Source organism: Halichoerus grypus, chromosome 10 (genome assembly GCF_964656455.1).
Source record: "Halichoerus grypus chromosome 10, mHalGry1.hap1.1, whole genome shotgun sequence".
Classification (NCBI taxonomy): domain Eukaryota; kingdom Metazoa; phylum Chordata; class Mammalia; order Carnivora; family Phocidae; genus Halichoerus; species Halichoerus grypus.
In genome coordinates, this window is record NC_135721.1 from 100769122 (window position 1) to 100795300 (window position 26179).

Sequence of the window (26179 nt, forward strand, 5' to 3'; positions counted from 1 at the left end):
AGGACCCTGGGATCATGACCTGAGCCGAGGGTAGATGCTTAACTGACTGTCACCCAGGTGCCCCTCCAACTTTAATATTATTCCTTTAGTACTTGATTAGTGATTGTTTCTAGAGTGTTGTGGTTTAAATTGGAAGCTATCTGCAGTCCTAAGTGTTGGTGTCAAAATTTGTTGTGCTATTTATCTGCAGGTAATTGTTACTTTGATCTTGACTTATGTTTATGAGGCTTTGAGGTTTTCTTTGTATCTCCTTTTTTTTGCATGATAGGATAGGCATGATTTCTGCAGTGGTGGGCCATCGTGGAACAAGTATGTTACTTAGAGTTACAAGACTTGGATCTTAGCCTCTTTGTTTTTCCAATTTACTTTTCTTATTTGCCCAGTGGGGGTGGCAGTACCTTCCTTATAAGTTAATTGTAAAGCCTTAATAAAGTGATGTTTGTGAAAGCCCCAGATAGTAGTTGATCAATTAATGGTGAGTCAGTGAGTTATGACCTTTTATATTCCCCCTTAAAAAATAAAGTCTTCTATAGGTGAATTTATTTGGAATGTATTATTAATTAACAGCATTTTATAAGGTGTTTCTCATAAGTTGTCTGTTCATTGCAAGCCTCTTAACTGAATTTTAACTGGAATGTTATTAAAGTTCTAAAAGTACTTACAGCTATAAAAATTTTTCTTATGAGGAATTTAAGACCATTTAAACTAAGCCATTTATTTTTTCCAGTGAGGAAACTGAGGCATGATCTTCAGGGAGTTAGTTCAGATTCCACACATGGAGGTGGTTCTCCTCATCTGTGGTTCTTCTCTCTAATGGAACAGGACTCTGTGTAGAAGGTGTATAAGAGCATCAGCTTAAATTACAAACAGTGATGCTTCTTTTGTGACTACTGCGCTAATGAAGTTCTCAAATATAAATAATTCTAATGCTTATGCCTGTAGTATGCTTCCCAGACAAATGCAACAGTAGTGATAGGATTTTAGGGGCTCCATCGTAGCTAAGAACACCACTTGTGTGAGGTGGTTTTCTCCGATTTTTTTCCCTGCCTGGCACCATTTGTCCCAGGTGCTCTAAACAGAGTGTTGTAATTTAGATAACTAAATTTAGTATATTTAGGTCAGAAAGGAAGAAACTATTTTATTATCTTTATACATGCTCGGAATGAATATGGGGTACATTCCCACATTTGAGATGTGACTTTGACAAGGAGGAGCAAGGGAAAGAAGGGGTGGCTCAAGCTTTGGGAGGGGGCGCCTCTGTATTGTTAACCATAGACTCTTTCTGACATGGTAGATTGGATAAAGGCTTTTCACTACTCATTTTTGTTGGGAGTTTTTTCTTTGTTTTTTAATTTGTGGAAGTATTGGCATTCACAGAACTGGAACTCTTCTCATTTATGTAGCTACCTCTTATTCAGACAGTTGAATCTTTTGTGGTTTGGTTATACCTTCTCAATAAAATTGATAATAGTGATAATAACTAGTAATTATCAGGCATTTAGTATATGTAGCAGATGCCTAGCACTGTCCTGTAGATGAGATGTTTTCCTATGTTTAATTATAACTGTTCTAATATATTTTTCTCTACTTTAAGTAATTTTGAAATGCTAACGCATATATTAATCACATCCTAATTTATAAGAGATGAGACCTCTAGGAACTAATTTGTAAAATTGGTTTCTCTTATGGTTGTTTATTATTGATCAAAAAAATGGAAAAAGCCTGAGTTGTTTTTGATAGATTACTATAAATATCCAAAGTGTGCTGATGGGCTATGGATTAGAGATAACTAAATATTGAGGAAACAGTGTGTGTTGGTGAATATAACCTTTAGACTTACTGGATTAGACATCTTCACTCCTTATTCCATCTCTTTATGAAGCTCCTTATGTTTTATTCTTGTATATAATAGGTTCCAGGTTTGATAACCATGGGGACACTGTGAAGACTGAAATCATGTGTGTTCTATCACTTTTAAGGCAGTCCTCTCTTTAATTTCACAAGACAGGCTTGAAAACCAGAAGTAACCTAACTCCAAAATTGGCAGTAAATCCTCCGACAGGGAAAAGGTGACGTACTATGTAATAAATTCCTTTGTTGAAAAAGAGATGTTGCAATACTGGAAACTGAAGTACCAAATGTTTCCTTTTAAATTTGGAAAGGCCTTTCCTCATTACTTATCTGTCCCTGTGGACTTCTAACAGGGGATGTGTTGAAAGATTTTTCAGATGCCCACTAGCCGCAGTGAGAGTGAATGGCAACATTTATAAGATGACATAAATACTTCACAATCATCAGTAATCCTTGGAGATGTGTGGTGTGCCAGTGGTACTGAATGTGAGCTTTTGTTGCTGCTGATCCTGTACTTGTGTATGCAGGCTGCCCGGGAATGTGGGTTATGTCTCTCCTGTGAATGCAACTTCACTTTCCCCCTCTGGGGGCTCTTTGTATTCGAACTGAGGTTAGAGTGGTTTAGAAGAAATAAAGTCTCCCAAAGAAGAGCAAGATCTGTGAGATTAGGAGTTATACTTTAAAATCCTAATCTCATTTTGAGGTCTGTGGAAGAATTATAATCTTCTACCATTTAAACACTACATTAAAACTCTACATTTGAAAACTACATCAAAAACTTGACACATAAAGTTCTTTTAATTTTCCTGCTGCCACTATTAAATTGAGACAAAGATAAAAAAGATTAAAAATTATCTTGAAATGATGAAGATATATCTTAAATGTCAGCCAAGAGTTGGTAAAGTTTTATTTCTCTATCCGTATTGCAGACACTTCAGTTTGTTACTTAACTTTTGGAACTAAAACATGATTGTACAGTACAATTTTGGGGGGCTATTTTTGCTTTTTTTTTTTTTAAGAGGGAGAGGGAAGGGGGGTGCAGAGGGAGAGAGAGAATCTCAAGCAGGCTCTATGCCCAGTGCAGAGCCTGGTGCGGAACTCGATCTCACAACCCCCGAGATCATGACCTGAGCCGAAATTAAGAGTTAGACACTTAACCGACTGAGCCACCCAGGCTCCCCTATGTTTGCATATTTTTAGTTATCTTAGTTTGAAGGCTGCATCTATCACTAGAGCTGAAGTGAAAATACTAAATATGTGATGAAGGTCAGATGAATAAAACACCTGTAGCACTAGTTCAGTCTCCCTTACCAACTCATGAACTCAGGTAGGGAAGTAAGTGAATGGGACCAAATCCCATTATGGGAGATTCTGATTTGCTCTTTACTATCTTGCCTTAAGAGAAAGTATTGTGAATGCAGGAGTGTAATATTAAAGTCAGGCAATAAACCTGTTGGGAAAAAAAATAGGCATTTATTATAGAAATTAGGGAAAATAATAATAAATAATGAACAAAAATCATGCATAGCCCACAATTCCTGGATAACCACAGTTAAAATGTTTTCTGCCAGACTAAGAGACACTTTTTTCATATTATTTGTTTTGTTTTGATAATGAAAGGTTTACTCAGGTCATCATTTTGCCTCTATGTGAAGGCTCAGCTTGCTTTGAGGCAGTAGCAAATCAAAGGCTAAACTTTTTAACTACATTCTAGGCTATCAGTGTTGATGGTCGGGCTAGCTGAGAATCACCTTGTCATAATAGAAGAAAAGTACAGAGATGAGATTGAGGAGGACAAGAAAATGATAGAAAATCTTTTCCTTTAAGAAGGTTATTACCCTCATTGTAATATTTATTAAGTGCTTACTAAGGGTCCAACCCTATGCTAAATGTTTTATGTGCATTGTTTCATTTTGTCCTCACAATAGCTCCATGAGGTAGCTACTACTTGCTTTTCTCATATTTTACAGCTGAAGAAACTAAGGCTTAAATGAAGAGTTCCAAAGTCACTCAGCTGGATTTAAACATGAACCTGGCTGTAGCATAGAAAATACTAGCTCCTGGGGCACCTGGGTAGCTCAGTCAGTTAAGCATCCGACTCTTGGGCTCAGGATCCTGATCTCAGAGTGGTGAGATGGAGCCCTGCATAGGGATCTGCACTCAGAGGGGAGTCTGCTTAAGACTCTCTGTCCCTCTCCCTGTGCCTCTCCCCGCCTAAAAAAAGGTACTCTTAAATATGTAAGGCTCCATTTTTCAGGCATCATAAAGGGTTTATTTTAATCAAAATTTCTCTCATTTATTCAAATAAATTAAGAAGAAATTTGGTTGGTTGGTAGCGATTGAGTATATCATGGATTTTCTAGAATAACTCAGTGAAAATATGTGCTCAGACCAAATGATCTTTTTCATGTATTGCTGCTAATGATATCTGATAAATATACCTACTTGAACTTATCAGAAATTATATTTGACTCAATGCAGTTTTGAGTTGAGGAAGTAGCTAGAGGTTGTCTTCTTTCAGTGTAAAGTTTTCTGAGCCATTTTCTACCTCAGCAAATAGCTCTCTATATAGATTAAGAATGCATTTGGCCCTAATGTCCATTGACAGATGAATGGAAAAACAAAATGTGTATATATAAAACAATAGAATATTATTTAGCCTTAAAAAGGAGGGAAATTCTGAAACATGCTGCAATATGAATAAGCCTCGAAGACACTAAGTAAAATAAGTCAGTCACAAAAGGACAAAAATGTATGCTTCTACTTATATGAGGTACCTAGAGTAGTAAAATTTGTAGAGATGGAAGGTAGAATGGTGGTTGTCAGGGTTGGAGGGAGAGAGGAAATGGGGAGTTGTTGAATGGGTGCAGAGTTTCAGTTTGGGGAAAATGAAAAAGTTCTGGAGGTAGATGGTGGTGATGGTTGTACAGCACTGTGAATGCCACTGAATTGTACACTTAAAAAATGGTTAAATGGTAAATTTTATGTTTATTATGCCAAAGGGAAAACATGAAAAATAGAATGCATTTGGGCTTAAAAAAGATAACTCAATTACAGTGGCTTAAACAGATAGTTCTTGTTTTGTTTCATTTTAGATCTCATATAACAGGAAACCTGGAAGGAGCCTGGGGCTGATTGGGCTACCCAACAATGTTGCCTGGTACCTGGTCTGTCCTTTCTCTCCTACATTCCTCAGTGGGTATGCCTTCCTGCTCATGTATGTCACCCCACAGTCACAGGATGGCTGCTGTACCTCATTTAGCTGTGCAGGTGCAGGCATAGAAAGTTAGATTTAGTCAGATGACAGGGACATTTAATGTAGTGCTCCCTGACTATTCCTATGCTCCTCCATATTTCACAGCCCAATTGTTGTTGCCTGAGACTATGTGACAATTTCTGGCCACTGGACTGAAATGGAAATGATATGTGTGACTTCCAGGCCCTGGATGGCTCTCTTGTTCTGGAGGGGGTATGATCCAGGAGGTGCAGTTACAGACCTATCAGCCTGGGTTTGTTCCTGAGTGACTCTGTGGAACACATTCTCTGGTGCCCCAAGTACAACCTGTAACATTAATGAGAATTATATTTTTGTTATGTTAAGGCACTAAGGTTTGGGGGTTTTTGTTTTTGCAGCCTTGTGTAGTACTTTTGACCGATAACTCCAGGGTGGGCTTCTGCCAGACAAGTTGGATGAGGTGAGAGAAACATGGAGGCCTTCAGGAGTAAGAGAATGTATATAAGTTGATGAAGCATTGGAATTTTAGCTGGATAAGGAAGTAGGTGAGGGCCCAAGAGAAGTTCAGGATAGTTTAAAACCAACATAATTAATAGATGGCAGTTTTTGGTGAGGTGGAGGGAATGTTGGAATCAAAGTGCTCAAGAGGTGAGCCGGAAAGATGGGAAGGGTGGGATGACTGCAATTGAGACTATGGAGCAGTTAATGTTATTGATAATGACATTGTCACTGGAGTGAATGTATGAGGTAGTGTGGATAACTTGAAGAGAGGGTATCAGAGAATCTAGATGTCAAGGTGTTGGGAGAATCACCTGCGTAAATACTAAAATCAGCAGGAATTGGGGCATCTGGGTGGCTCAGTCTGTTAAGTGTCTGCCTTTGGCTCAGGTCATGATCTCAGGGTCCTGGGATCAAGGCCCACGTTGCTCTCGCTGTTTGTATTCTCTCTCTGTCAAATAAATAAATAAAATCTTTGAAAAACAAACAAACAGGAATTAATGACAAGGAGTAGTCTTGGGAAGAATAGAAGTAACCTGGGAGCTAAAATCTCAAAGGAATGAATTTGTCATTATATGTCTGAACAGTTTGTATTCACCCCACTCTAGAAAGATAGTTTAACTGATTCTAGGTTGACAAGTTATTTTCTGTTTATTGCCTTAGCATCTTTATGATGTTAGTTTTCTGGCCTCTTTTGTTGGTTGGGAACAGTTAAATTTTAATTTCTTTGTAGATGATCCCTCTTTTCTTTATGATTATTTTTTATTTTTTAAAAAGATTCTATTTATTTATTTGAGAGAGCGCGAGAGAGCACGAGTAGGAGGGGTAGGAGGGGTAAAGGGAGAGGGAGAAGCAGACTCCTCGCTCAGCAGGGAGCCCAACATGGGGCTCAGTCCTAGGACCCCGGGATCATGACCTGAGCCGAAGGCAGACGCTTAACCAACTGAGCCACCCAGGTGCCCTGTGATTAGTTTTTGATTATCTTTCATTCAGAGCTTCACTGTGGTATACCTAAGGATGGGTTTGTTGTACTCATCTTCTTTGGAACACTGTATGCATCTTCAGTTTAAGAATTTCCTTGTGACTTAAATTCTGGAAACTCTTAATTCATTATCTCTTCAAATATTAGTACTCCCTCACCCCATTCTTTCTTTTCTCTATCTCAAAATGCCTATTAATCTGTTGGATAGTCTCATTTTATACTCCAGGCTTCTTAATGCCTTATTTTCCTTCTCTTTATCATTCTAGGATGCTTTTTAGGTTTTTTTTTTTCTATGTATACCTTTTATTTCTCTCTCTTCATTGAATTTTAAACAATTTTCTTCTAATTTGAAAGGTTTCATTTGGTGCCTTGAAAAATCTGCACACCTCCCCCGGCACCTGCTACCAGATTGCTTTTTTTTTTTTTTTAATTTATGATCTCTCTTCCTTTTAATCTTTGTATTACAAATTGTTCTGTTACAGGGATAGTCAAATTATCACCTTTGGGCCAAATCTGGCCTGTGGCCTATATTTGTACAGCCCATGAGCTAAGAATGATTTTTAAATTTTTAAAGGGTTGTTATAGGGGCGCCTGGGTGGCTCAGTCGGTTAAGTGTCTGCCTTCGGCTCAGGTCATGATCCCAGGATCCTGGGATTGAGCCCCACATCGGGTTCCCTGCTCAGTGGGGTGCCTGCTTCTCCCTCTCCCTCTGCTGTCACCCCTGCTTGTACTCTCTCTCTCATCTCTCTCTCTGTCAAATAAATACATCAAATCTATAAAATTAAAAAAATAAAGGGTTGTTATAAAAATAAAAGAAGAATATTTGAGAGAGATCATATGTAGACTATAAAACCTAAAATATTTACTTTGTATTTTTTAACAAAATGATTGTCCACCTCTCTTCTAGTACCACTTCTTAGTTTGATAATCCTTCTCTTTTTACATCTGCTCATTCCATCTTATAAGTGTGTGTGTGTGTATATGTGTATGTGCACGTACATGCACATGCACATGCATGTGTGGTTTGTAATTTTTTATTGCGAATTCATCTTTGGTGTGGGTTTTGAAAGGTTAAGGATCCCCACAAGAGAGGAGATGTATTACAATTCTCACCAGAGAGGAGATACATTATAATTCTGAAGTCTTTGAGTGTGGGGCATATTGAAGTCTCAGCAACAGGAAGCACACTGTGAAGGAGTGAGCTGAGACTGGGCTTAGGGTTGGGACTAGTGGGCCATGGAGAGTGACTCATAGTGGGCTATGGGAGTGACCAGGGTTCCTGCTGAATCCAGGGTTCTCATCTAAATCCTCAGGGTTGATCTGTAAGATACACAGTGAGGGCACTGGCATCTGGACTGGGCAGAATGACAGTTGACTGAATACTTAAGAGTTAAGTAGGGGTCCAACACCACTGGGGAGATCTGACATTATGCAACAGTGCCCCTGCCAACTGCTAGGCACTCTGGGCCTAGCAGCAAGTAGGCTGTCAGTAACAATCTGGTGAGTGAGTAAATAGGAGAAGAAATGAAAATCAAGTCCACATTTTGGGGACTGATAAGTACCAGGTAGTTATCTGTTGCCAACCTTTGCCCTAGACTACTAATAAGATAGGAAGAAGTTGGAGAGATATCTCTGGTAGTTGTTTTGTAGATTCCCTTGGATTTTACATAAGCAGTTATGTAATCTGCAAAGCAGTTTTGCTTCTCTCTGATCTTTATGCCTTTTATTTCTTTTTCTTGCTCTATTGCAATGGCTTGAACTTCCAGAATATTGTTGAATAGGAGTGATAAAAGCAGGCATCATTACCTTGTTTCTGATCTCAGGGAGAAACAATTCAGTTTTTCACCATTAAGTAATGATGTTAACTATAGGTTGTTTTTTTTTTTTTTTTTGCAAATTCCCTTTATTTGTGGAAATTGATAATTAAATTTAGAGGCTTGTTCATATTCAGCTGTAAATTTTTTGGTGTGGGACAAGACTACAAAGGTGTAATTTTATCAAGGGACATTTAATGTCTGATTGTGTCTTTTTGTGGTATTAGGAGCTATTGATGATTATTGCCTATATCAGTTATCACATTTTAGGTTACAAATGATTATATTCTAATTCTGTTTAATTCTTCTTCATTTATTAGTTGGGATACTTCTGTGGAGAAAATTTTCCTTCATAAACTATGTGGTTACCATGCTGTACAGTTCCTAAAGGAAGGACAGAGAAATGCTAGAATCTTTATTTTAATGTACCAGTTTTCAGAATAGTGAATTGGTTCCATAGCATCTTTCAGAGGTGACAGATGCTTTTTAGAATGTACGTTATGAATTCACTATGTGTTTTAATCCATGAAGTTGTCATTCTTACTGATGCTAAAATAAGTAAGTTCTTTTAGAACTTGATATTTACTGACATACCTCATTTTATTGTGCTTCACTTTATTGTGGGTCACAGATATTCTGTTGTTGTTGTTTTTTTTTTTTTTTTAACAAATTGAGGAATTGTAGCAACCCTGTGTTGAGCAAGTCTGTTGGCACCATTTTTCCAACAGCATTTGCTCACTTTGTGTCTGTGTCACATGTTGATAATTCTCACAGTATTTCAAACATTTTCATTATTATTATATTTGTTATCAGGATCTTTGGTCAGTTATTATGACTTGCTGAAAGCTCAGATGATGGTTAGCATTTTTTAGCAATAAAGTATTTTTTAATTAAGGTATGTACATTTTTTTAGACATAATGTTATTGCACACTTAATAAACTAGAGTATAGTGTAAACATAACTTTCATATGCACTGGGAAAACAAAACATTTATTTGACTCACTTTATTGCAGTGATCTGGAACTGAACCTGCAATATCTCTGAGGTGTGCTCATATCACTTTTCTTCTAGGTTTGTTGTTAGGTCTTCATTTTATGTATAATTCATGTTTTCTTCTAAGATCTGAGAATGTAATACATACTTGCCTGAATAAGGACAAAAAGAGGACACAATGAAAGGCTTATTTCTTCATATCTGTGTATAATGAATAGAACTCTTTGCCTTTGAATCACACTTCAGCTATCTGGCAGCATATTCTAAGAAACCTTGGAATTTTGTGGGTAAAACCACATAAGTCAAACTTTTCTTTGATTGGAACCTGCAGGAGAACAAGCTTTTGATGTCAGCGCTCTTATTTTAGAGGTGATATATGTCCGAATAGAAGTCATAATTTTAAAAGTTTCTCAGTGAAAAATCAGTCATTGGAAAATCCTGTATATTCTTGTATAACAACGGAGAAAAAGTCTCTCTGACACATATTGTGTATTTTTGATGTAATGTTAACTTCATGTGGTTTAGCTCTTTGACTTGAGGCATGTGTACATAACCTTCTGAACACTCATTTAGCTTATAATATGCCAATTTTCTAACTATTATTGTTCTAAAGTATAACATTTCACTCTTCAACATCAAATATGTACACAAAGGGAATTAAAATTTATGGAGTTTCATGAGCTTAGCACAGTGTCTTTACATAGTAAGTGTCAAAAATGGTTTCTTTTCTATTAGCTTTATTGCTGTTTTTTTCCCTGATTATAAAAATAATATTGCAAAAATTTAACAAAATAGGGAACACCACAATCCTGCTCAGAAAGTTATATATTAAATTGCATTTTTAGATCTTCCTGTAAGTTTAGATGCTTATAAAATGATATTCAGATCTGGAAGGACATTTACATTTACACTTTACCAAAAAATACAGGGAAGTTACTTCTGGCAAGATATCGAGTGATTTTTTTAAAGATTTTATTTTTTTGAGGGAGAGAGAGAGCACGGGCATGAGCAGGGGAGGGGCAGAGGGAGAAGCAGACTCCCTGCTGAGCAGGGAGCCCGATGCAGGGGTTGATCCCAGGACCCTGGGATCGTGACCTGAGGGGAAGGCAGACGCTTAACCTACTGAGCCACTCAGGTGCCCCAAAATATGAAGTGATTTTTAAAACTTTCACACTTTTTTAAAACTTATTTTTAAAATTTAAATTCAATTAATTAACATATAATGTATTATTTGTTTCAGGGGTACAGGTCTGTCATTCATCAGTCTTATATAATACCCAGTGCTCGTTACAACACATACCCTCCCCAATGTCCATCATCCCATTACCCCATCCCCCCACCCCCACCCCCTCAGTTGTTTCCTAAGATTAAGAGTCTCTTATGGTTACTTTCACACTTTTTGAATGGTTTGTATTTTTGAAAATGAGTATATATTGTAAGTGTATTCATAATATGCACATATGTATGTATATGTATGTATGTATGCATCTGTGCATGTATATATTGAGGGAGGAAACGGAGATAGGGAGAGAATGGGAAGGAGAGGTTGTACATATGAAGGGAAAATTCCTGATATGAAAGGCTTAACAATGATTTACAATTATAGATGATATTTTTAGGGTGATTTATTGTTGGTGCCTAACGCCTGTCACAATACATGCCAGCTAAACAGAGAATTGTGTATTATATCAGTTTGTGTTGCTTTATGTTTCATAAATTTAAAAATTTGTAGACATTACTTAAGAGAGGTTCTTTCATTTGATAATCTTAGCCCACATTTCTTTTTGATTGCTAAGAACCTTTACTAGTGTAGTGTGTGTGTGGGTGTGCGCGTGTGTGTGCATACAGATTAATAACATGAGAAAACATTACTTTGTCCCTGGACCTGTGGGGGAATCTGAGTGGATGGTAGAGATGCTCCTTCTTTTGCTGTGAAGTTTTTGACTGTAAGTTGAATCATACTTCTCCTGTAGTCTCAATGGGTGCTCCGATCCTTTGATACCCTTTACCCATTATGTGAATGTAGAACTTGATTTCTAATAAACTAATGGAATAACTTTGGCAGGATTTTTTTTTAAGGTGAGCTTTTAATTTTTTTTCTCAACAAGAATATTTTTTACTTGAAGCATACTTCAGAATATGTGGTTCTAAAAGATATATATAAAACATTCCATCCAAGAAAAATAGAATACACATTTTCTTCAGGTATATGCAGAAGAATCCCTGGTTAAATCACATAAAAAGAGACATAACAAATATTACAAGTTTAAGAAGACTGAAATCATACCAACTATATTTTCCAGTCACAGTGGTACAAAACTGAAGATCAACAATAAAACAAAGATGAAAAATCTACAGTGTATATATTAAATATTTAATATGTAAATATTAACACGCTACTGCACAAGCAATGGGCCAAATAGGAAATCAATTGGCAAATCAAAATATGTCTCAAAACAAAAGAAAAAGAAAACACAATATTCCAAAACCTATGCGATGCAGCAAAAGCAGATGTTAAGAGTGAAATTTATGCTATAAATGCTTGTATTAAGAAAAAAGTTCAAATAAACAACATTACACCACAAGGAACTAGAAAAAAAGAAACTTAGCTGAAATCTAGTAGAGGAAGGAAATTAAAGAAACCCAGAAATTTTAAGTAAAATAGAGACCAGAATAAACAATAACATAACATTGAAAGTAATGACCAGTTTTTCCAAGAAAATAAACAAAATTGGCAATGCTTTAACTACATTAACTAAGAAAAAAAAGAGAGAAGACTCAAAAACCAAAATGAGAAATAGAAAAAAATACAGCAGATAACCACAGAAATAGTGTGATAACAGATTACTATAAACAATTTTATACCAACACATCAATTAACCTAGAAAAAAACCCCAGATGATTCCTAAAAATGCGCAGGGTACTAAGATTCACTCATGAATCTTAAATCCAAGAAGTAGGAAATCTTTTTAGACTAATAACAAGAATGAATTGAATTAGGAATCAAAAATCGTCCAGCACAATCTTTATGAAAATCTTACAAATAATGGAATAGAGGGAACACATTCAGAATTATTCCATGAGGCCAGTACTACCCTGATACCAAAGCAGGATAAAAATAATACAAGAACAGGGGTGCCTGGGTGGCTCAGTCAGTTGGGTGTCTGACTCTTGATTTTGGCTCGGGTCATGATCTCAGGGTGGTGAGATCTGGCCTTGTGCTGGGCTCCATGCTCAGCAGGGAGTCTGCTTAAGAGTCTCTCTCTTCCTCTCCCTCTGCTCCTCCCCGTGCTTCTGTGTGATCTCTCCCTAAAATAAATAAAATCTTAAAAAATAAAATAATATGGGGTGCCTGGGTGGCTCAGTTGGTTAAGCATCTGCTTTTAGGTCAGGTCATGATCCCAGGGTCCTGGGATCAAGCCCTGCATCCGGCTCCCTGCTCAACAGGGAGCCTGTTTCTCCCTCTCCCCCTGCCTGCTGCATCCCCTGCTTGTGGTCTCTCTCTCTCTTTCTCAAATAAATAAAATCTTTAAAAAAATACAAAAATACAAAAACAAAAACAGTACAAGAACAAGAAAGTCTAGTTTGTCCAATATAAGTATTGCTACTCTGGCTTTCTTTTAACATCCATTTGCATAATAAGTATTTCTCCACCCTGTCACTTTCAATCTTCAGGTGTCTTTAGGTCTAAAATGAGTCTTTTGTAGGCATCATATGGATGGGTCTTGTTTTTTTATCCATTCTGACACCCTGTGCTTCTTGATTTAGCTAGCATTTAGCATTTAGTTCATTTACATTCAGAGTAATTATTGATAGATTATGTATTTATTGCCACTTTATTACTTGTTTTGTCATTGTTTCTGGAGATTTACTCTGATCCTTTCTTGTCTTTGTCACTTTTGGTCTCTCCTTGGCACTCAAAAAGTCTCCTTTAATATTTCTTGCAGGGCTGGTTTAGTGGTCATGAACTCCTTTGGTTTTCTTTGTCTGGGAGACTATCTCTCCATTTATTTTGAATGATAGCCTTGCTGGATAGAGTGTTCTTGGCTGCAGATTTTTCCCATTCAGCACTTTGAGAATATCATGCCACTTTCTTCTGGCTTGCCAAGTTTCTGTTGATAAATCTGCAGCTACCCTTATGGGTTGTCCCTTTTGAGTTAAGGACTTACTTTCTCTCTTTGCTTTCAAGATTTTTCCCTTATCACGGTATTTTGCAAATTTAATTACAATATGGCTTGGTGTTGGCCTGCTTTTGTTGATTTTGATAGGAGTTCTCTGTGCCTCCTGATCTGGATGTCTGTTTCCTTCCCCAGATTAGGAAAGTTTTCTGCTGTTATTGCTTGAAATAAATTTTCTGCCCCCTTTCTCTCTCTTCTTTTTCTTGGGCTCGTATAATATGAATGTTATTACATTTGATGGAGTCACTGAGTTCCCTGAGTCTGTTCTTGTGTTGCATAATTCTTTCTGTCTTTTTTCAGCTTCATTATTTTCCATTATTTTGTCTTCTAGATCACTCATTCATTCCTCTGCCTTTTCCAGCCTGCTATTCATTGCATGAAGCCTACTTGCAGTCTTGTTTATTGTATTTTTCATCTCTGATTAATTCTTTTTTAACTCCTTTATCTCTCTTGTAAGGGATAGAATGTCTTCTATTCTTTTCTCAAGCCCAGAGAGTACCCTTATGATTGTTGCTTTAAATTCTCCATCAGGCATGTTCCTTATATCTTTTTTGCTCAGCTCTCTGGCTGTGGCTTTATCTTGTTCTTTCATTTGGGATAAATTCCTCCATCTTGGTATTTTGTCTAAGTTCTTGCCTTCTTTTGTGTGTTAGAAAGCCCGTTATGTCTCCTGCTCCTGAAAGTAATGGCCTTATGAAGAAGAGGTCATGTAGTGCCCAGGGTCCCAGGGTCTGAAATTTCAGGGAGTGTCTCCCATGTGTGCTGTGTGCCCTGTGCTGTTGTGTTTTGGCAGCTCTGTCCTTTAGGCCAGTCATCCGCAGAGGCTCTCCTTTGTTGTGGGCAGTGTTTGGTTCCTGGCCTGACTGTGGCGAGTTTTAACTATGTGTGCTCTGGTTTGCTTGTGAAATGACCCTGATACTAACTCCACCAGAACAGGGGCCCTGTAGAACTCTGTTTGGGACATGTGGTGTGGGCGGGGGTTTCTGCTGGTCTTCTGGGGGGAGGGGCCTGTCCCACTGGGACTAAAGCAAGCTTGACTGGGAAGGGCAGTACCACCAAAGCACAGGTGTGTGGGACTTGGTGTAAGCAAGTTAGGCAGCCAGTGCCCATGCTGAGCTGCTTCCCTCAAGATTTTATTTTATTTTTTAAGAGATGGGAAGCAGGTCTTATGTATCTTCTGTTCTCATTTGGGTAAGAGGGTATTTGCATTTTAATTAATGCAATTGATTTTATATATAATAAGCATTTCAAGTGGCACTTAGTATTTTTTTAAAAGATTTATTTATTTGAGAGTGAGCGTGTGCGTGGTGGGGAGGGGCAGGAGGAGAGGATCTTCAAGCAGACTTCCCACTGAGAGTGGAGCCCGATGTGGGGCTCAGTCTCACGACCCATGAGATTATAACCTGAGCCAAAACCAAGAGTGGGACACTTAACCAACTGACCCACCCAGGTGCCCTGTCACTTAGTAGTTTTTTGAAAAGGTTTACCCCTCCAATGTTTATGAAAGTAGCTTTTTAATTTTAAGAAAAAAAAATCAGCCTCTTCAGAAATCTTTTATTTGAACTTACCAGCCTATAAGTTAAATTTCTTTTGTCTTTACTTTTGCATGCAGTTTCTACTTTCAACAGATAGAAATTGTAATGGAATTCTAGGCAGTGCTTCCCATCGCCATCATGCCTGCCCTTTCTTAGTGTGTCTGAATGGTCCCAGTTTACTCCAAGGATTTAAAAATATATTCTTATTTTTTTTTAAATTACAGAGTATTCATCCCTGAAGGCTATGTAAGTTACTATTATAAAGTGAGAAAGGTGCTATTTTATTAAGTCCACTTTGCAGCTGTTGAGGTGTGGTGGACATTTTAGTGAAAAATAGGTCGATGGAGATCTAGATTGCCCCTGGCTGTTTAGACTTCTCCCGTGCGCCCAGGTGTGTGGGGTGCCAGAGGCAAAATGGGAGACTAGGACAGTTGTATGTAAACAAATAAATTATAAAACAGAATTTCTGTAGTTACCCAACAATGGAAATGAGACAGAACCCTAGGAGATTCCTAGGCAGAGAATCTGAATTCCTATATTATGTAAACCATTCCTATAAAAAAGGGGTTTTCTTTTATTTTTCTCTGTTTCCTTTTGATATTAGATAGTTATTTGTTTATTTTCTGCTGAGTCTTATTACTAAAATTCTAGATTGCTCATAGAAGTCATTTCATCCATCACTGAATTATTCTCCAAAACAGCTACTTCTTAAGTGGCATATAAGGGTGTTTTAATGCTAATAAGACAAGAAGGATGTTTAGCACTGCTTTTCCTCAACCGTTCTTGGTTTCCTTTTATTTCTAGGATGTGGGGAGCATCTTGTACGTACCATACTGGCTAGAGAATGTTCACACGCTTTACAAGCTGAAGATGCTCACCAAGCACTGTTGGAGACTATGCAAAACAAGTTTATCAGTAAGTATAACATTAAAAAATTGTGTTCTTCTAAATATAGATTGATTCACTGAGCTGTAAACCAGTCAGATACCATATTTGTGCCAAAAGGCCTAGCTCCAGGGCCTAGCATAGACTTATACCTCCAATTAATATTGGTCATGAAAAGAATGACATGAGATACCTACTAATGCATGAAATTTGCCATAAAACTAATCTAATACCCAAGCTGTGAGACATTATCTAGGATTAGAGTGATATATATATAGTAGCATAAAATTCTACTAAAACAAAATTCAAGAGATAACATCCTTTAAAAGTTTTTTTATAATACACTTTGACGCTTCTTTTAGTCAGTGATACATTAATGAGTCCAGTGCTGCCATGTACAGTTGTGTAGGGTTGAGTTGAAATTCTGCCTGGGCTCCATTTGCCAAGCTGTGAGGCTGCATCAGTTTGGAGGAAGGGGTGTCTTTTTCAAGTCTATAGAAAGATTTTATATTGCCTCGCAGTGGTCCTATCCATAACTGTTACATAGGTTTAAAACTATTTGATTTAGTCTGCTTTTCCCATCATGTAACATTGAGCTTACCACTATGTGAAGAGTGGTGAAGTTGTATAAGACATATATAGTTAAAAATAAGGGTAATAGCCATGAATAAATTAGAAAAGCCTATTACAGGGTTAATCTGGGAGGTGGTATCTCTAGTTGGACAATTAAGACAGGGTATAATAGAATGCCAATTATGTGATGAGGACAATGCAGACAAAAGTGTAGGAAGAAATTGTTCCCAAAAGAACTAATGGGTGGGGGCTCTTAGAACTGGCCCCAGAAGGCTCTGGGATAAGTGGGAAAAGAGGGAGCAGAGAGGAGTATAAACAGACATGACAGTCAGATGTGGTATCAGGAGAGCTAGACACTTATATGACTCTTACCTGGCAAGAAGTATTCCTTATGTGCAGTGGGGCTGGTGAGGCCAGGTCACATAAGGCCTTAAAATCTCAACATAAGAAGATAGCAGGAGGGGAAGAATGAAGGGGGGGAATCGGAAGGGGAGACGAACCATGAGAGACTATGGACTCTGAAAAACAAACTGAGGGTTATGGGGGGGGGGATGGGTTAACCTGGTGATGGGTATTAAGGAGGGCACGTTCTGCATGGAGCACTGGGTGTTATGCACAAACAATGAATCATGGAACACTACATCAAAAACTAATGATGTAATGTATGGTGATTAACATAACATAATAAAAAAAAAGAAAAAAATAAAATCTTAAAAAAAAATCTCAAAAAAAAAATCTCAACATAAGAGTTCATATTTGATCTGATAGGAAGGAGAGAACCCTTATGTGTTTCTAAGTTGACAAATAAAATGGTATTTTGGGGGAGGGTTTATAAAATAGATCTAAGGTTGTCCAAGACCATCTCTATAGGAAAGAGACATGAGGGGCTGGGAATGGTCCAAAGGATGGAGAGGAAATGGAGAAAGTAGAAATATTGGTAGACTCAGATTTTGAGACTAGGTGGATGTAGCCCTCTGAGTCCAATCAGGAGATAGAAACTATACATTGGGAATGCCTGGGTGGCTCAGTTGGTTAAGCATCTGCCTTTGGCTCAGGTCATGATCCCCGCGTCCTGGGATAGAGTTCTGCATCGGGCTCCTTTCTCAGCAGGGAGCCTGTTTCTCCCTCTACCTGCTGCTCCCCCTGCTTGTGTGCTCTCTCTCTCTGACAAATAAATAAAATCTTAAAAACACAAACAAACAAACTATACATTAGGTTAATCAGGAGAAGTATAATATAAAGAATTGTTAACTATGTTGAAAGAGTAACTGTAAGATATAAAGAAACTCTAGGTGGTACTCTAGAGCTGAGTGTCCAAGTGAGGACATACTTGGAAGGGGCACAAACCTTGATGAAGAAGGAATGGTTTGGCCACCAGGTAGCAGAGAAGTTCACTGGTTTGGCCTTGCTGGGACTGGTTTGGAGTTGCTGTGCAGACAGTAGGCTACTCTCGAGTGCAGACAGGGAGCAGATGGTCAGTACCTAGTGGCTGGGTGTGTAGTGGGAGCCTGGCACCAGTGGAGGCAGAAGACACAGAGGACTTCAGAGCCCACAGGTCACAGAGGGCTTCTAGAGGGACTGACTACTTGGTCTTTGACTCTCTGGGCCACAGAGGCTACATGCAGACTGTGTGGGGCCTTGCCAAGGGAGTCCTGTGCAGCTGCTGGAGTTATATTGCCAGCCCCAGGCTTAGGCTTCAAAGTTACAGGGGGACTGTGTTCTGGGCCTGTGGCTGGGGCAGACTTCACCAGATGTCCACACCCATACTGTCTCCTTCCCAGCCCATGCTGGAAATTGCAGGAAGGGTGCCTTTTGTAACTGTTTATCTTCTTTAACTCAGTTTAATGCCTGACTTCTTGCCTTCATTCTGCTAGCTCCTTCCATGTAAGCCTAGTCTCTTTATACATGGCACTTTATATTTGTTTGCCACTTTCCCTCTCTGCTGGGTGGCAGTGGGATTCAAGGGAACTTCTTTGTCATTGTGGGAGGGACCATCTGGTACATGGTCTCCCTCCTCCTACTGTTGGTTTCTGCTGAGATGGGACTTGCCCTCTACCTCCTTATGGGTTACTGGCTTCTGTTACTGCTGAATTTGCTCTGGTGTCCATGGTCTTGTTGTAGCCTGTGGTTTTCTTAGTGCACACAGCATCCACTGACAGTAGATGCTAGTGGTAGTAGAATCAGATGGTCTGAAACTTCTGGAATAATCAGTGAGAATGTCAAGTCCTCATTGCCCAAGTATATGAGGCTAGTTTTTCTGCTTTACTCCTAGAGCATCTTATTGGCCTGAGTGTGGCATGGGAATGGGGAACTTCCCTACCTGGCTTTCTGTGTCTTTAGGCCTCATCTATTCTTGGATCCTCCAGATCTAGCTGGGGCTTTTTTATTTGTCTCCTCTTTTTCCTCTACTTTCACCAGCTTGGAAAGAGGGGCAGAAACCTATGCCAGTGATCAATTCTTTTCTTCTGGTTTTCCCACCAATGCCCACATGTCCAGTCACATCCTAGCCCCAGTCCTACCTTTAGGGTACTCATGGGGAGCTCTAAACTATTTATTCTGCCCAAATTTAGGATTTACCTATCAAAACATATTTCATCCCAAAGGTGTCTCTACTTAGAATTTATGAAAATCCACTTAGAAGCTCAAAGGATAAAACGTATCAACTAGATAAGCATACAACTGATGGGATCGATGGAAGGTTCTGGGGATGGGGATAAAACTGTATTTCATTATTGTTCCGGCCTTTAATAAGTATAATGCCCTATCAGGAAAGATTTTTAGGGCAAAGAGAGAAAGAAAAACAGATTATGGGCAGGAAAGAATTGGATATATCTGAAGGAAGAACAGAGTGAATAACTGTAGGAAAATAATTCAATATGAAGAGATTTTGTACAGGTGCTTTCTTACAGTTATTTAAACTGAGGTTATGAAGACATAAGTAATGCTATTAACTATATACATGCTAGCAAGAATTGCCTGATAGCAAAATGTAAGCTGAGGAATGAGTTAGGAACAGGCCTTTGAGGTCTGCCTCTCATGATTTTTCAGAAAAAGGTTGATTACATTCATGTTACTCTATCCTCAAATATATCAGAATCAGACTTAGGTATTATTGGTCTTTTGTTTTAACAATTACCAACTGTTGAATGCTGTTTTTAAAGGAAACCAAATTCTTGGCCTTAATAGCATATATAATTTATATAATTTATTATTAGTTGTCCAGCTATATTAGATGCATTCTCAGAACATTAGTGGGAAGAAATAGTAAGAGGTGAAAACTAGTTGCTCAGGAGAAGTTAACTTCCTGGGAACCTGTGGTAGGTGTGGAATTATGGCACATCGCAACTTTCTGAAGCACTTTACTGAATCTAAAACCACAGATTCACCAGCTAGTTCTACCTTTCCAGATTTGGGTCCATGCTAAGGAGTTCCTGAACTCCATTCTATTCTCTTCTGGTTGTCTGTGCTTTCCTTCTCTATAGCTCTTTGAAGCTACTCAGAGAGTTGGACTGCAGTATTTCATTTTGCCACTGGAACCCAGGACCTAATGGTGCATTTGAACCCCATCTTAACAATTCCAGATTCATGGAAAGAAGTGAACTTCAGAGCTCACCTGATTGACCCTGTGTATTTAATAGTTGAAGAAAACTTAGTTTTCAAGTTTAATGACTTGCCCAATGTCACCCAGTTAGTGTGTATTCTTTGTGTAGGATCATACTGCCTTTTTTTTTTAAGTAAAATGAATGGGAAATACAGGGAGAGACTATCCTGGGGGTTAGCAAAGTTGGGTTCCACTCTGGACTCTGTGTCTGACTCACTGGATGTAGCAAGTTACTTAAGTTGTTTTGTTTAAAAAAAAAAAAGAATGTTAGACAAACGGTTTCTAAATTCCTTCACCATGCTGAGTTCTATGAATTCTCTACTGTATCCAACCTGAAACTGTGAAATTCTTTTTAATCAGGTGATTTGGAAATAGGATTGGAAAATGAAAATTTTCCAGAACCACTTGGGAATTTTCAGGAACCACAGATGATATTTATAAAGTAGTTAGAAGAAATAAATTGAATTTCCAGAGGCCTGGACAAGGAGCAAGAAGGTTGAGTTCTTCCCTCTTTTAACAGTGAAGAAATTAGTTGTTTGTTTTAGGACAACTCTTTGTTCTCAGTTTCCTCATGAATAGAGTGAGGGCCCAGAAAGTCCCCTCTAGCCCCAAAATTCTGTTGGATCCTTGGTTTGTTCACAGGCCAACCTAAACTATTTGTGTGAAAGTATAGTTGGAAATCAAATTGCTCCTTAATTGACACTATAAATTAAAATTGTTAATGGTGGATCTCAAGTTCCTGTTTGAAGTAATTTGGCTGAAATCATTATGGCAGTGACTAAAACTAGCTAGCAACCGCCTTCTTGGTTTTATGGAAAGACACCACTATATTCTTCCTTTCTTGCTTCCTTTGTTTTTTCTTTTAAAAAAGCATTTGCGTAGATAATATATCTAGAGATTCTCATTGCAATGTATACATAGAAAGATTTTATATAATAATCAAGACAGATGCCCCCTTTCCATTTACTCTAAGTCCCATTGCTCTTGCCAGAAAGAACCACTGCTGACAATTTGGAATGTGGCTTCATAGTCTATTCTCTTTGTCCGTGTACCTCCCACCCCCACTCTCTCTCCCTCTCTCATCATTTTAAACAGTTATATAGAAGAGATTTCTAATATATTGTTTTGCAGAATGCTTTTCACTTAACATATCTTGATGCTTTTTTAAAAAAGATTTTATTTGTTCATGAGAGAGAGAGAGAGCACAAGCAGGGGGAGGGGCAGAGGAAGAGGGAGAAGTAGGCACCCCACTGAGCAGGAAGCCCAAGACAGGGGTTTAATCCAAGGACCCTGGGATCATGACCTGAGCCAAAGGCAGACACTTAACTGACTGAGCCACCAAGGTGCCCCATATCTTGATGCTCTTAATATATCAGTATGTATACATTTATAGCTGAATATTCTGTGGTTCCGTAATTTATCCATTACCCTACTGAGAAAGATTCATGTTGTCTGTAATTTTTGTTTATATCATTTTCCCATGTGGGAATGCCTGTTTCTGTATACTCTGAGCATTTTACACGATGCTATTTTTTCTCCTTTTGTAGAGTATCAATTTTTTTTAAAGCTTTTTTTTCGTGGTTGCCCTACAGTTTGCAGTATACATTTACAACTAATCTAGGTCTACTTTCAAATAATACTATACTGCTTCATGGGTAGTGCAAGTACCTCAAATAAAAATTCCCAATTCCTCCCTCTCATCCCTATATCATTGTTGTCATTCATTTCAGGCGTTAGATAATCATATATAAATATACACGCATATATTTAGATACATTGTTGCTTTTATTATTTTGAACAAATTATTGTCTGTTGAATCACTTATGAATAAGAAAAATAAAAGTTAGGGGTGCCTGGGTGGCTCAGTCGGTTAAGTGGCTGCCTTCGGCTCAGGTCAGGATCTCAGGGTCCTGGGATCCAGTCCCACATCCCGTTCCCTGCTCAGTGGGGAGTCTGTTTCTCCCTCTGGCCCTCCCCCTGCTCATGCGCACTCTCTCTTTCTCTCTCAAATAAATAAAATCTTTAAAAAAAAAGAAAAAGAAAAGTTTATTTAACCATCCCTTATTACTTCTCTAATGTTACTCCTTTATGTAGAGCCACATTTCTGGCTTATCAGTTTCCTTCTCTTTTAATATTTCTTGCAAGGCAGGTCTACTGGCAACAAATTCCGTTAATGTTTGTCTGAGAAAGTCTTTATTCCTCCTTTCGAAAGATCCAAGTTTGGTGGAGTTTGTGTGTGTGTGTGTGTGTGTGTGTTTTGTTGTTGTTTTTTCTTTTGACACTTGAAATATTTCACGTCAGTCTCCTTTGTTCCATGATATCTGAGAAGTCAGATGTAATTCTTGTCTTTGCTCCTCTGTGGGTAAGGTGTTTTTTCCCTTCTGGCTTCTTTTAAGGTTTTTATCTTTATCTTTGATTTCCTGTACTTTGAATATGATTTACCTGGATATAGTTTTTTGGGGGCATTTATCTTGCTTATTCTCTGAGCTTCCTGGATCTGTGATTTGGTGTCTGATGTTAATTTGGAGAAACTCTCAGTTGCTGTTTCAAATATTTCTTCTGTTCCTTTCTCTCCTCTTCTTTTGGTATTCCTGTTTTGTTTAGGTTACATCTTTTGTAGTCATTCCACAGTTCTTGAATATTCTGTTCTGCTTTTCTTTTCAGTCTTTTTTCTTTTTGCTTCTTCAGTTTTAGATGTTTGCATATCCTTAGTGTTTTTGATTTCTAGCATTTCTTTTGTATTCTTTCTTAGACTTTCCATCTCTGTGCTTACATTATCCATTGTTCTTGCATCTTGTCTACTTTTTCATTAGAGCCCTTAGTGTATGAATCATAGTTCTTTTAAATTCCTTCTCTGATAATTCCAGCATTCTTGTCATATCTGAATCTGGTTGGATGCTTGTTCTGGCTCTTCAAACTGGGTTTTTGGCATTATAGTATGCCTTGTAATTTTTTCTTGATAACTGGACATGATGTATTGGGTAAAAGGAACTGTGGGAAGTAGGCCTTTAGTAATATGGTGATGAGGTATAGGGGGAGGGGAACATTCTATATTCCTATAATTATGTCCCAGTCCTTTATTGAGCCTGTGCCTCTGGTCTGTGAACTTTGCCAAGTGCCTCTTTGTTTTTCACCCCTACCTTCTCCTGTGTAGGTCAGAGCTGGCTGGAGTTGAGTATTTTGAGTTGAATTTAGGCTCTGATAAAACCCCACAGACTAGGCTCTGGTAAAATAGTTTCTCTTGAGGGCGGGCGTTGTTAATAAGAACAGAATGCTCTCTTATATTAAAAATGGTTCCTTTTCTCCTCCTCCTCCTAGAAGCATGAAGGAATTTTTCTCCAATTTTCACTACTGTGAAAACCTGGTAGAGCTCCAGGAGGTAAAACTCACAATACTGTCATCCCATTCCTCAATGGAATGTTGAGGAATGGGATGCTCTCCTTCCCACACACACCCACCCAAGAGTTTTTAACTCAGGGACTTGGCTACACTGAGAATCCAGCAGTTCTTCAGTTACAGTTCTGGTTTTCCTATCCTGGCACTACTTCCGTGGAGGCTTCTGTTCATGGTCTTGTGCTCTGATAAGTTGTGATTCTCTGTATCTGACTCTCTCCAATTTTGGGGGCAGTTGTTTACCTTGTGACCTCACTTCTCTGATGGATCTAAGAAGAGTTGTTGATTTCTTTCAGTTTATTCAGCTTTTCACTTGTTAGGATAGAGTGACAACTTCCAAGCTCCTTACATGCTGGACTGGAAACTAGAAGTCTCCTTCACACTCTTTTCTAATGGTTATTATCAACTTTTAAAAGATAGCCAAAGTCATGGATTAAAAAAATGATTTCCAGTTTTAACTCATCTTTTTTTGATGAGTGAGGTTGAGCAACTTTTCACTATAACTTGGCCTTTTGTATTAATCTGTGAATTATCTGCTCATAGCTCTTGACCATTTTTCTTTGTCTTGTTTGGGCGATTTTCTTTTAATTGACATTTAACTTTTATTAATAATAAAATTATCTACAATGAAAGATTGAAAAATGGTGTAGCAGTAACCATCTCTACAGAATTTTAAAATAACCCTGTCTTTTTTGGGTGGTGATATGTTTGATATCTGTGACCTTCTGCAGCAATAAGGGATCTTTTTAAAACTAATTTTACACTTATGATTAAATAATTTGTTTTTATGTATTTTTTCTAGTCAGTGACTTGTTATTTCCTATTTTTTTGTAATTTGAAACAAACTCTGAAATTACCTTGAATGCAGGGCTCTTTAAAAATCTATTTTTGATAAATGAGACTTTAATGTGATAGAATGAATAGAGTAAAATTGAAAGACATTTTGAAGATTGAACTGTTTTTGTTTCCACTTGCATTACCAAGATCCAGAGCTTTGGTTTGACTTAATATAGGAAGCATGAAAGAGAATAACCAATTCATGCATTTTTTAAAAAACCACTGTTTGTGTAACATACAAAACCCATAAAATGGGTACTGTAAAAATAGTGCCTTAATAATACTTCATGCTAACCAGCTGATTATAGACTGAATGCTTAGTTAAGTAGGGAAAAGAAATAAATAGATTTCCTTTTTAGTTGTGCTTTTTAAGCGATTACACACACATTTAAAAGCTCTTACAATGATTCAGATGTGACTTTTCCTATTCATGGTTATCTTTGAATGAACTTGGTTTCATGAATTACTCCTTTTTCCATGCAAACTGTGGCTGTACGTGTGGTGTGTGAACTTCAGGGTGGTATTATAGCTTCTTTCCCAGTTCTCAACAAGTAATGTCACAGTACATTTTTTAGTTGGTTCTGCTCACTACTAAATATAATAGTTGATAAAATGTTATCTGTAAATACCCAATTTCTTCTTCTCTTTGACTTTCTAAGCTAAGTTATTAGCTTAGTGTTCTCTCATTTAATTTCTTTGAGGAATATTCTTGCACTTTATTGACATCATAGGTTTATTGTGAAATGCAGAATGCCATCAACAATTGAGGTTGAAGAGAGTCCCCTCTTGTGATTTTTCTGCCAAATTGAGAGGTCATATTCAATAAATGTTTTCTTTTAATGACCAAATCTTAACTAAAACCCTGATAATTCCTGAGCATTAGCTTCCATAGGAAGAACAAAAGTAAGTTGTCATTACACATTTTAACCTTTTTGTGAGATCATTATGTTTCATGAATTTCTTTATAATTTAGAAAATTTTAAAAATATACTGTTCTCTTCACCAGTGTGGTTTTGCATTTTTTTCAAGACATTTGTCTATTTTCTTTACATACATTTTTCTTTTTCAAATGCTGAAATCTTTTTCCTTTGTAGCTACCTGGAGTTTGAGGGACTCCTAAGAGAATTTACTCTTTTTATCTATTAAAAAATCAAACATGTTTCTTCTTAATTATCATAGAAAATGTGACACTTAAGTCTGTTGTACTCACATGTACAAATTGCAAAATTAGGAAAACAATAAATTAGGCAGCTGCCAAAGCATGCATTATTCATCACAGTTCTTGGGCCTTATGCATTTATACTTTCAGAATTTTTAACATCTTTTTATTTAACAAATATTCATTGAGATCCATTTATGTACTTTGTTGGCTGCTATGAGAGAGTCACAGATAAAACAAAATAGCTTTGCTATCAAGGAACTTGCATTGTATGGGAAGAAAAAGGGCAGATGCATCATAAATAAAATATAAGATGCAATAAGTACCACACTAAAGTTCAGGAAATATAGGCACTCCTGTTCCTGGCAATTTTGTGAAGTGGAGATCCTCGAACCTTCTGATTGCAAATAATCCAACAGTGCTAGACAAAATACTAACTGCAATAATCACACTTTCAAGTTAATAGAAGAGAATTTTCATTTAAGGTAGTCCTAGATAAATGAAGCTTCCAGGGCTTAACAGAAGAAAATGAAAATCTTTCATGAAGGAATGCTCTTTCAAGTCAGATCTCAAAATAGTCCTCAAATATGAATCCAAAGTACAACCTTAAATTGAAATAAAACACTTTACCTAAAGGGGAGTTA

The 26179-nt window shown here is 37.6% G+C and overlaps 1 protein-coding gene across 9 annotated transcripts in view; it reads left to right on the forward strand.

Annotated features, from left to right (window-relative positions):
• TASP1 (taspase 1) overlaps window positions 1–26179 on the forward strand; it is a 295816-nt gene that overhangs the window by 172500 nt on the left and 97137 nt on the right. For all 9 annotated transcript variants that reach the window (XR_013441943.1, XR_013441945.1, XR_013441944.1 and 6 more), the window contains exon 11: window positions 15892–16002. Coding sequence is in view for 6 of the 9 variants with exons in the window: in XM_078056923.1 (XP_077913049.1) it covers window positions 15892–16002 (111 nt within the window). In the remaining 3 variants the exon portion in view is untranslated. The remainder of the gene's footprint in view (window positions 1–15891; window positions 16003–26179) is intronic.